General features: G+C 43.4%; 1 protein-coding gene across 2 annotated transcripts in view; it reads right to left on the minus strand.

Moving 5' to 3' along the window:
- The window catches only part of galnt12 (UDP-N-acetyl-alpha-D-galactosamine:polypeptide N-acetylgalactosaminyltransferase 12), a 98,988-nt gene that overhangs the window by 26,900 nt on the left and 59,820 nt on the right, over positions 1-12,268 (minus strand). For both annotated transcript variants that reach the window (XM_070881089.1, XM_070881088.1), the window contains exon 4: positions 11,568-11,753. In XM_070881089.1, the coding sequence (XP_070737190.1) occupies positions 11,568-11,753 (186 nt within the window). The remainder of the gene's footprint in view (positions 1-11,567; positions 11,754-12,268) is intronic.

Here is a 12,268-nt window from a genome sequence, read left to right on the forward strand (position 1 = left end):
CTTCGCACAATGTTAATGTAGTACAATATATAATGTATCACATAATAGACTAATGAATAAGGTCAGGGCTTGGGGAGTAAGGGGACAAGTAGCAGAATGGATGGCTAGCTGGCTGCAAGACAGAAAGCAGAGAATAGGAGTAAAGGGCAGAAGGTGGGAAGTCGGGTCCCACAAGGATCAGTGTTCACAATTTAGTAACAATTTAGACCTTGGAATCATTAATACAATTTCTAAATTTGCAGAGAAGACCAAATTGGGATCAATATTCAATACTGCAGACAGCAACAAATTACAGGAAGACACTAAAACTTGCAGAATGGGCATATAATTACCAAATTAATTTCAACATAGATAAATGTGAGGTATAACATTTTGGTAAGAAAAATAAGGCAACCACTTTTACTTGGAAAATAAGAATCTAATTGGGGTAGAGGAGCAAAGGGCTCTGGAAGTACAAATACACAAATCACTAAAAGTAGCAATGCCGGTTAATAAGGCCATAAAAAAGCAAGCCAAGCACTAGAATTTATTTCTGGAGAAATAGAATTGAAAAGTAGGGAAGTTATGCTAAACTTTGGTTAGACCACACTGAGTACTGTACACAATTCTGCTCACCATATTAGAAAGATGATATGGAGGCACTGGAGAGGGTGCAAAAAAGATTTACAAGGAGTATACCAGAACTGCAAGGTTATATCCATCAGGAAAGACTGAAGAAGCTGTGTCTCTTTTCCCTTGAAAAGAGAAGGCTGTGGGGTGACCTAAAAGGTTTCTTCAAAATTATGAAAGGTTTTGATAGAGTAGACACAGATAGAGAGTGTTTCCACTTGTGGAGAAGAGCAAAACTGGAGGTCTTCAATATAAGACAGTCACCAAGAAATCAAATAGGGAATTCAGAAGAATCTTCTTGACCCAGAGAGCTGCAAGAATGTAGAACTTGTTACCATAGGGAGTAGTTGAGGCAAATAATATAGATGCATTTAATGGGAAGCTAGATAAGTATGAGGGAGAAGGGAATAGTGGATTATGTTGTTAGAGTTAGACGAGGAAGAATCCGTATGCTTAAGTGATACCAGAGATTAAAAGTTCCACTGTGGTATAGAAGGTTCTAGATTCAATCTCTGGCCTGTGCAGTATTTGATAATCTGAGCCAAAACAACCCTTTGGGCACTGCAATTGCCATCAGCATTGTGGAGCTGGGTGGAGAGGTCAAAAGTCAAGCTAGGTTCTCAGTATTGATTGCTGTCTAGTGAGAGCTGCTGAAATGTGTGAATGTTAGTTAAGGACAGGATCCAGCAGATTCACATGGAAATGACTGGTTATGTATTCAAGCTAACTCATCGCTGCCTTAAAAAAGGACACCTTTCATTTCATAAGAATGACAAATCTCTACAAAGGTAATTTTTCTTGAAAAATAATGCGTGTGACTACACTTAACATAACGTGATCTCTTTAATCCATTTTATTGTACAGTGGATCTATTCCTCCAAGCAAACATGAACCAATTGGGTGGGCTGCAGAAAAACTCCACCATCTGTATTCCAAACCTTACCAAGAGTCAGATGCAGTATACTCTTTCAGACTCCGAAAAAATGTTTTAGTCTACCATTGGGCCAGATTTTGCTCTCAGTGGGAAACAAATGGCACCAGCTATTCATTACACTTGCACACACTTTCTATGGGATTTTGCACTGGAACTTACTGTAAATTAGAGCCCAAAATGGCACATACACTCTACAATGGATCTGGGACCTGTGTGAACAGGACGAGCAACTGTGTATCTCCTTAACGAATCAGATTGAAGAATCGTTAACGAGCAGCACAGAGTCCGAACCAGGAAGTGTCAGTTAGAATATTTAATTTAATGTTAAATCAGGTACAGAAAGCAAAATAAAGAGGGAAAGAAAGATGGGATTGAGATAGAGAGAGTTAAGAAAAAATAAATGTTTTTTTTAAATCTCCCACAATAATTAAAATCTGAAGGAATGAGACTTTAGACTTGTAAAAGTTAATTTTCAATGCCAGAGAGGTTGATGGCAGTAATTAAAACTGATAAATTTACTTTGACTGGAATGGACAAGTCCAAACGTGGGGAAGAGAGGGAGGGGAGAGTGAGCCTCTCTCCTTCGACGTGTATAAAAGAAACAGAGCAAGATAGCACACGCAAGCGACATACACAAACATCCCAGACAAACTCATCCTGTTCAGATGCTAGAGAAGCCTGCCTGGTTATGGGAGCATGATTCAAGTCTCAGGCAAACTCGGATTTTATGCAGAATTATGATTCGCTGAGGGGGAAAAAAGTGATTGCTGTGAAAGAGGATAGCATGCTTCCTGGGGGTTGCTTTAGAAAAGATGAGACACTTCCATAAAAGATCAAAGATGGTGAGATCAAATATATTACTTGGATTGGGAAAGGACTGAAGACTAAAGCTAAAGGTGAGATGTGGTAACTGTTGGCTACATAAAGAAGTTGCATGTATGAAAAACAAAGCAACATGATTTCAATGATGCATTGATCAATGCAGAAGAGAACTAATCGTAGTGATTCCAACATTACAAAATAAATGAAATTTCACATTTTAATAAAAATGGTAGGAAAGAATTACAGTACCACTATCTTGGTTTCAGAAAATATAAACCACTTAAAGTCTACTCCTGCAATACAGATCTGATGAATCCATTCAACGATGTTACTGCCTTGTAGCATTCTCCAATCCATTAGCACATACAATGCAGATATTGCAGTTTTTTAGGGCTGGAGGGCTGTTCGTTTTATTTTAATAGGAAGTTTTCCACCACATTTCCTTTCTAAAAATATTCTGAAGAAAAGGCAATATCGAATATATTACAAAACACAATGAACACAAAGTGCAGCCACAGGGAGCACATCTCAGTTTAAGAGTCAAAGGGAAAAAAACAACCTTGTAACTACTTTCGGGCACTATTGCAAAATGAATATTGACTAGTATAGACACATATTACATCAGTAATATACATCAATAATATACAAGAATGCTAGAAAAGCCAGGATTTAATAGGATAATGTCTTTAAAAATATTAAACTATTATCCTACATAATGGCTACATACACATCTTTTTCCTAATGTGTTTTTTTTCCAATGATCACCATGAATTGGTGTGTACAGACCTTATTTTCTTTACCATTACAACAGAAAAAAAAAATCAGATATTTGTTGGGATGTTGTAACAGCTTAGAATGTATGACACGCACAATGTCCGAATTACAAATGAAACATTATAGATTTTGTTGTGTATGGAGAAAGAGTCAGACTGAATACTGTGAGCTCAAAGTAACATGTGAGCTTAGTCTTTTATTGCAGGTCTCCAGAGTGCCTCTCCAACCTGTGAAGCCTTCTTAAATACCTGTGCTTCCAAAGGATTATGGGATCCCTTGGGACTCCGGGGAATGAGCCCTCTGGTGTCTGTACAGAGTTAATACAAGTCCACATAGATAACATTCCCCCACAAAGTCAATAGTGCAACTATTTAGAATGTGAGTCGATCTGGAGCCCTTCTTGCCCTGGTTGATCGTCTCGGTGTGAAAGCTGGTGTTGTTGAATCATTTGTTGGGCTCTCGCTGGGCTGCTGGCCTGCCTGGTGTGTTGGGTCCTGCTGGGCTGCTGTGGATGATGGGTTCTGCTTCGTGGTCAACAGTGGTGTCTGTTGCCACTGGTGTGTATGTTGGGGCATCAAAAAAGGTAGGGTCCAAGGTGGGTTGCTCAGGGTAGTCTATGAATCTGAGTTTGATTTGGTCCAAGTGTTTCCGGTGAATGAGTCCATTTGAAAGTTTGACCCGAAACACCCTGCTCCCCTCTTTGGCCATGACAGTGCTGGGAAGCCACTTGGGACCTTGTCCATAATTTAAAACAAATACAGGATCATTGATTTCAATCTCGCGTGACACATTTGCGCTATCATGGTGTGCACTTTGTTGAAGCCGCCTGCCCACTACCTGTTCATGTAGATCAGGGTGAACTAACGATAGCCTTGTCTTAAGTGCTCTTTTCATGAGCAGTTCAGCAGATGGGATCCCAGTGAGTGAGTGAGGTCTCGTGTGGTAGCTAAGCAGGACTCGGGATAGGAGAGTCTGCAGAGAGCCTTCAGTTACCCTCTTCAAGCTTTGCTTGATGGTTTGCACTGCTCTTTCTGCCTGACCATTGGACACTGGTTTAAACAGGGCAGATGTGACATGTTTGATCCAGTTACAGGTCATGAATTCTTTGAACTCAGCACTGGTAAAACATGGCCCGTTGTCACTCACCAGGACATCGGGTAAGCTGTGAGTGGCAAACATGGCCCGCAGGCTTTCAGTCGTGGCTGCGGACGTGCTAGCCGACATTATCTCACATTCAATCCACTTGGAGTACGCGTCTACAACCACAAGGAACATTTTACCCAAGAACGGGCCTCCATAGTCGACATGTACCCTAGACCACAGTTGGGAGGGCCAAGACCACAAACTTAGCGGCGCCTCCCTGGGCACATTGCTTAACTGCGAGCATGTATTACATCTGTGAACGCAGGACACTAAGTCCGCATCGATACCGGGCCACCACACATGGGATCTGGCTATCGCTTTCATCATTACGATGCCTGGGTGGGTACTGTGGAGGTCATTGATGAAGGTGTCTCTGCCCTTCTTGAGGACTACTACTCGATTGCCCCACAGAAGGCAGTCTGCCTGTAAAGACATTTCATCTTTGCACCGCTGGATCGGCTTTATCTCTTCCTGCATTTCCACTGGACACTGGACCAGCTCCAGTGATGCAGTTTTTAAACTAGAGATAATAAGGGGTCCTGGCTTGTCCAGGTTTTGATCTGCCAGGCAGTGACGGGCGATTGCTCACTCTCAAATGCTTCCATAACCATGGCTAGATCTGCGGGCTGCGCCATTTCCACCCCCGTGGTGGGCAATGGCAGCCTACGGAGCGCATCTGCGCAGTTTTCTGTGCCTGGCCTGTGGCAGATGGCGTAGTTGTATACAGACAACGTTAGCACTAATCTCTGGATGCGGGCCAATGTGTTGGTATTTATCCCTTTACTCTTGGAAAACAAGGATATAAGTGGCTTATGGGTCAGTTTCCAATTCGAATTTTAGCCCAAACAGGTATTGATGCATTTTCTTTACCCCATAGACACACGCTAACGCTTCTTTTTCAAACATGCTGTAGGCTCTCAGCCTTAGACAGACTCTTGGATGCATAAGCAACCTGTTGCAGTTTCCCAAAATCATTAGCTTGCTGCAATACACACCCGACGCCATATGACGACATATCACATGCTCGTACCAAACACTGACATGGATCATACAACACAAGCAATTTGTTTGAGCATAACAATTTTCTCACTTTTACAAAGGCATTTTCTTGTCTTCTGCCCCAAACCCATTCGCCCCCCTTTCGTAGTAAGACATGTAGTGGTTCTACCAGGGTGCTGAGACCCGGTAAGAAGTTACCAAAATAGTTCAAGAGTCCCAGAAACGACTGCAGCTCAGTCACGTTCTGCGGCCTCTGTGCGTTTTTGATTGCCTCCGTCTTCGCGTCGGTGGGCCTGATGTCGTCCGCCGCAATCCTCCTTCCCAGGAACTCCACTTCAGGCGCCAGGAAATCGCACTTCAAGCGTTTTAACCTGAGCACCACACGGCTGAGTCGACTAAGAACCTCTTCCAGGTTCTGCAGATGCTCGACTGTGTTCCGACCTGTGACCAAGATGTCGTCCTGGAAGACCACGGTGTGCGGGACTGACTTCAGTAAGCTTTCCATGTTTCACTGGAATATCGCCGCTGCTGATCGGATTCCAAATGGGCATCCATTATAAACAAAAAGACCTTTGTGCGTGTTGATGCAGGTGAGGGCCTTCGATGATTCCTCCAGTTCCTGCGTCATGTAGGCTGAAGTCAAATCCAGCTTCGTGAACATCTTTCCTCCCGCCATCGTTGCAAAGAGGTCGTCGGCTTTTGGTAGTGGGCATTGGTCCTGCAGGGAGAAACGATTGATAGAGTCTGTGGCAATTACAAAGTAACTGACGGTGCCATCTCCTGTGTGAGGACTGGGACAATGGGACTGGCCCACTCGCTGAACTCGATCGGTGAAATGATGCCCTCTCATTGCAGCCGGTCTAGCTCCATCTCTACCCCTTCATCATGTATGGTACCGCTCTCACCTTGTGATGGATGTGCTGCGCCCCCGGAATTAGGTGGATCTGCACTTTTGCTCCTTGGAATTTCCCGCTGCCTGGTTCGAACAGCGAAGGAAATTTGTTTAAGACCTGGGCACACGAAGTGTCATCAGCGCTCGGGCGTCGTCCCAGTTCCAGCGTATCTTTCCCAGCCAGCTCCTGCCGAGCAACGTGGGACCATCGCCCGGTACCACCCAGAATGATAGCTTGTGCACCGCTCCATCGTAGGAGACCTTTTCGGTAGCACTACCGATTACAAGAATCAGTTCTTTTGTGTAAGTTCTTAGTTTCGTGCGAATTGGAGTTACGATTGGCCTTGAGGCCTTGTTGCACCACAACCTTTCGAAAGTCTTTTTTGCCCATGATGGACTGGCTTGCACCCGTGTCCAGCTCCATTGACACCGGGAGTCCATTTAGTTCAACATTCAGCATTATCAGGGGACAATTCATGATGAATGTGTGTACCCCATGTACCTCTGCCTCCTCTATCTGAGGTTGTGTTTCATCGTGATCCTCATCTGCAAGATGGTGGTTGCAAGGATTAACAGGTTTTGGAGCTCGCCTGCACACTCATTGGAGGTGTCCCATTGTTCCACAGCCCTTGCAAACGTACTCTTTGAATCGGCATGAATGGAAATGGTGATCACCCCCGCAGCACCAACAAGGTGTTAATGGCCTTGCATTCATCACCCTTGATGGTGGACTCAGACATCTGTGGACGTGTAGCTGCAGGTATGTGTGACCTGCCCTGTACGTTACGATTCGAAAACAACATCACTTTGTTCACAGTACTTGTAGCAGCACTTGTGTGCTGAAAGATTTGCTTAGTATTGTCACTGGTGGCAATGAAGGCCTGGGCAATCGCTATGGCCTTACTCAAGGTTGGGGTCTCTACAGTCAAAAGCTTACGGAATATGGTTTCGTGGCCAATGCCAAGTATGAAAAAGTCTCTGAGCACGTGCTCCAAATCCGCAATGTCCTGCAAGGCGTCTTAGCTTGGCGACACAACTCGCCACTTCCTGGCCTTCAGACCTTTTGTAGGTGTAGAACTGGTACCTCGCCATCAGAACGCTTTCCTTCGGGTTCAAATGCTCGCGGACCAGTGTGCACAAATCATCATACGATTTCTCCGTGGGTTTCGCTGGAGACAGCAGATTCTTCATGAGGCCATACGTTGGTGCCCCACAGATGGTGAGGAGGATCGGCCTTCGTTTGGCAGCGCTCTCTTCCCCATCTAGCTCGTTGGCCATGAAGCATTGGTCCAGTCGCTCCACAAAAGTTTCCCAATCATCTCCCTCTGAAAATTTCTCCAGGATGCCCACTGTTCTCTGCATCTTTGGGTTCGCTATTTGTATCTCGTCGCCAGTTGTTGTGTATGGAGAAAGAATCAGACTGAATACTGTAAGCTCAAAGTAACATGACACCTTAGTCTTTTATTGCAGGTCTCCAGAGTGCCTCTCCAACCTGTGAAGCCTTCTTAAATACCTGTGCTCCCAAGAGATTATGGGATCCCTTGGGACTCCAGGGAATGAGCCCTCTGGTGGCTGTACAGAATAAATACAAGTCCGCATATATAAACAGATTTGATCTTAATACAGCATATAGGAACACAAGAAATAGAAGGCGGCCACCTGGCCCCTCGAGCCTGCTCTGCCATTTAATAAGATCATGGCTGATCTGATCATGGACTCAGCTCCACTTCCCTGCCCACTCCCCATAACCCTTCATTCCCTTATTGCTCAAAAATCTGTTTATCTCCGCTTTAAATATAATCAATGACACAGCCTCCACCGCTGTCTGGGGCAGAGAATTACATAGATTTACAAGCCTCCAAGAAGAAATTCCTCATCAGTTTTAAATGGGCGGCCCCTTAGTTTTAGTTTCCCCTATGAGTGGAAATATCCTCTCTGCATCCACCTTGTCGAGCCCCCTCATTATCTTCTATGTTTCGATAATATTACCTCTCAATCTTCTGAACTCCAATGTGTATCGGTCCAACCTAATCAATCAATCTTCATAAGTCAACCCCCTCATCTCCAGAATCAACCTAGTGAACGTTTTCTGAACAGCCTCCAATGCAAGCATATCCTTCCTTAAATACGGAGACCAAAACTGTACGCAGTACTCCAGGTGTGGCCTCACTAAATACTCTGTACAGTTGTAGCAGGACTTCTCTGCTTTTATATTCTATCCTCCTTGCAATAAAGGCCAACATTCCATTTGCCTTCCTGATGACTTGCTGTATCGGCACTCATTTTTTGTGTTTCATGCACAGGATCCCCAGGTCCCTCTGTACTGCAGCACTTTGCAATTTATCTCCATTTAAACTATAATTTGCATGCCTATTTTACCTGCCAAAGTGGATAACCTCACATTTTGCCACATTATACTCCATCTGCCAAATTTTTGCCCACTCACTTAGCCTGTCTATATCCCTTTGCAGATTGTGTGTCCTTCTCAAGATGCTTTCCCAACCATTTTTGTATCAGCAAACTTGGCAACATTACACTCGGTCCCTTCATCCAAGATTGTAAATAGTTGAGGCCCCAGCATCGATCCCTGCGGCACCCCACTAGTAACTGTTTGCCAACCGGAAAATGAACCATTTATCCTAACTCTGTTTTCTGTTAGCTGGCCAATCCTCTATCCATGCTAATATATTACCCCCAACCCAGTGAACTTTTATCTTGTGCAGTAACCTTTTGTGACACCTAATCAAATGACTTCTGGAAATCCAAATACACCACATCCACTGGTTCCCCCTTATCCATCCCGCTCGTTACATCCTCAAAGAACTGCACCAAATTTGTCAAACATGATTTCCCCTTCATAAAACCATGCTGATTCTGCTTAATTGAATTATGCTTTTCCAAATGTCCTGCTACTGCTTCCTTAATAATGCACTTCAGCATTTTCCCAATGACAGGTGTTAGGCTAACTGGTCTATCGTTTCCTGCTTTTTATCTGCTTCCTTTTTTTAAAAATAGGGGAGTTACATTTCAAATCTGCTAGGACCACCCCACAATCCAGGGAATTTTGGTAGATTACAACAAATGCATCCACTATCTCTGCAGCCATTAAGACCCTAGGATGCATGCCATCAGGTCCAGGGGCCTTGTCCGCCTTTAGTCCCATTATTTTACCGAGTACTACTTCTTTAGCGATAGTATTAAGTTCCTCCCTCCTTACAGCCCCTTGATTATCCACTATTGGATGGATGATGCATGATGCATTTTCTATTAAGCTGCATTTCAATTTATGATCCATTTCACAGGATTGAGCACAATAGTATTCAAATGTCAGTAGTCCCTACAGTATAAAATAAACTAAATTAACAGGAAACATTGCAACATCTATAAAACTGGAAATGTCACCAGTGACCACAAAAATAGCTCCATGAAAAAAATTAAGAAAATCTTATGCATGTTAAAAAAAAGTCAGTAACAAGTAACAAATATGTAAACATAATTCATAGTGACTCCATTTCACACAAATGCATATTTTAAAATAGCATCTAGGCACTAAAATCGACCAGAATAAAATTGCTTTTCTTTTGGTAGTCAAGTGATACCCTATTTTTAAAATGAACATTTGTGCTAATCTTTAGCCTTGGAATAAATTTGCTCCATACTGGAAACAATTTAAAGTTCCTGTGAATAATCATACAGCCATAAATAAAAAGGTCCTCAACATACTCCAAATGACTGTTAAGATGAAATAGTTTGAATAAATTTGAATCCAACTTTAAACACAAAGTTTATAGGTAACTAATCAGTTTCTAACTCTGATATAGGAAGAAAACTTCCTGCACAATCCCAAACTGTTAAGACACATTGGACTGGATAAGATTGCTGTTTGCCACATTGGAGTCAAATGTCTGCAACATTGCAGATGTGCTGGGTTATCAATCCTCTCCAAAATCATAGCTGAACAGCATCGTAAGCTTTCCCATTGCTTAAGTTAGGTCTATACATTGATGCCAGCAATACAAGCTGCACTTGTCCAACACCCCCCCAAAAAATTCATATGCATCAGCAACATTGTGGCTTTTTATACTGTTTCACCTGTGTGAAATTATTATTCCAGTTAGTTTGGAACTTCATCTCTTGTACAATGCAATTCAACTAAAGTTTATCATGCTTTGAATGGGTGCTGTTGAGGGATGAAATAGGCTGGTGAAACCTTATCTTGTGCATCCTCAAAGCAAATTCTCCAGGGCTGTTGCAATCTCTGCAACCACTCAGATCAATCTGGAAATGCATCTGCTCTCATTACAGAACTGGTTGGGTCCAGTCATGCTACCTAATAATTCATGTCTTGTGTATGCTGAGATGCTAACTCATGGACAATGCACTAATTGTTTCTAGAGTACAGGGGCAGGGAGGTGTTGCTACAGTTGTACAGGGCCTTGATGAGGCCACACCTGGAGTATTGTGTACAGTTTTGGTCTCCTAACTTGAGGAAGGACATTCTTGCTATTGAGGGAGTGCAGCGAAGGTTCACCAGACTGATTCCTGGGATGGCGGGACTGACCTATCAAGAAAGACTGGATCAACTGGGCTTGTATTCACTGGAGTTCAGAAGAATGAGAGGGGACCTCAGAAACGTTTAAAATTCTGATGGGTTTAGACAGGTTGGATGCAGGAAGAATGTTCCCAATGTTGGGGAAGTCCAGAACCAGGGGACACAGTCTAAGGATAAGGGGTAAGCCATATCGGACCGAGATGAGGAGAAACTTTTTCACCCAGAGAGTTGTGAACCTGTGGAATTCTTTGTCACAGAAAGTTATCGAGTCCAGTTCGTTGGACATATTCAAAAGGGAGTCAGATATGGCTCTTATGGCTAAAGGGATCAGGGGGTATGGAGAGAAGACTGGGGTGGAGTACTGAGGTTGAATCATCAGCCATGATCATATTGAATGGCGGTGCAGGCTCAAAGGGATGAATGGCCTGCTCCTGCACCTATTTTCTATGTTTCTAAAACATTTTTTTTTCTTTTTCTTTTTTTATTAAATAAAGATGTTCATTAACCTTTTTTTGCAGGTCTTCATACTTCACCCTGCTGGCGCCGACTTCGACCCACACCAGTCTGGCAGCTCGGCAGTCAGGAGGACACTTGCGCTACTTGGCCACAAGCAGCTTTCGGTTCTCAGCAGAACTCCCCTCCCGCCCACTGCAGCCCGAGTGGAAACTGGCAGAGGCGGGTGGGGGGGTGTGGGGGGGGGCGGGGAAGAGACCGGCAGCAAAACTCGGCAGCAGTGAGTGGTAAAGCCACCAATATCAGGGCCCTGGACTTTAGTGAACTGAGAGAATTGTCAAAGGTGTTGGATACATCGAGTCCTGTTAAATCAGTGATCTGTAACTCACCGAATAACATCAATAGGGGATCGCCTTCGTTTCCGCTCATGCTCAGGAATCGTGTGCCAGGTAAAGACCAGCCTCCAGTCAAACCCACCAATCTGAGGCTCTCCAGAATTTCCCAGGAACTCAAAGGTATTCCATTCAATGACGTCAATCACAGGACAGACCACAGCAGTTTCATCTTCATGGATTCTGTCAGAAGAAAACTCGCATAAGTCACAGAACTATCCTGCATATCGCCAATCATTGTAAAGGTTCTTGCTTTGAGTTAAACTGCTGCCAAATAATATTGTAATGTCTATATCCACACTTCACATTAAATATATATTTGTTCATTATTGGGGAGGGGATATTACAGGAGCACTAAAAAAATTAACCTCAGACAGCGTCTTATAGCCAATACCAGGTAAACACCCTTTCAACCAACCATTACCCATTTGTGATGTACTGCATTAGAAAAAAGGAATAACTTCAGAAGGGTTGAAAGATTGCTTCAAATAAAATGCAAGGAAATGAAGATGCACAGGTTCCAATGTACGACCACTTAATAACCTTGAAACATGAGCTGGTCAAATGGAGAAAATGATCAAAATGCCTCCAGCATGCTTTGCAATTGGCTAAAGATTATCTGGTTTTCTTAATGTAGTGATATCCAGTAGCAGTTGAATACTGCAGTAACCTTTTTTCCCCCATTATTAATAACATGA

The sequence above is a fragment of the Pristiophorus japonicus genome, chromosome 5 (assembly GCF_044704955.1).
Source record: "Pristiophorus japonicus isolate sPriJap1 chromosome 5, sPriJap1.hap1, whole genome shotgun sequence".
NCBI classification, from domain to species: domain Eukaryota; kingdom Metazoa; phylum Chordata; class Chondrichthyes; family Pristiophoridae; genus Pristiophorus; species Pristiophorus japonicus.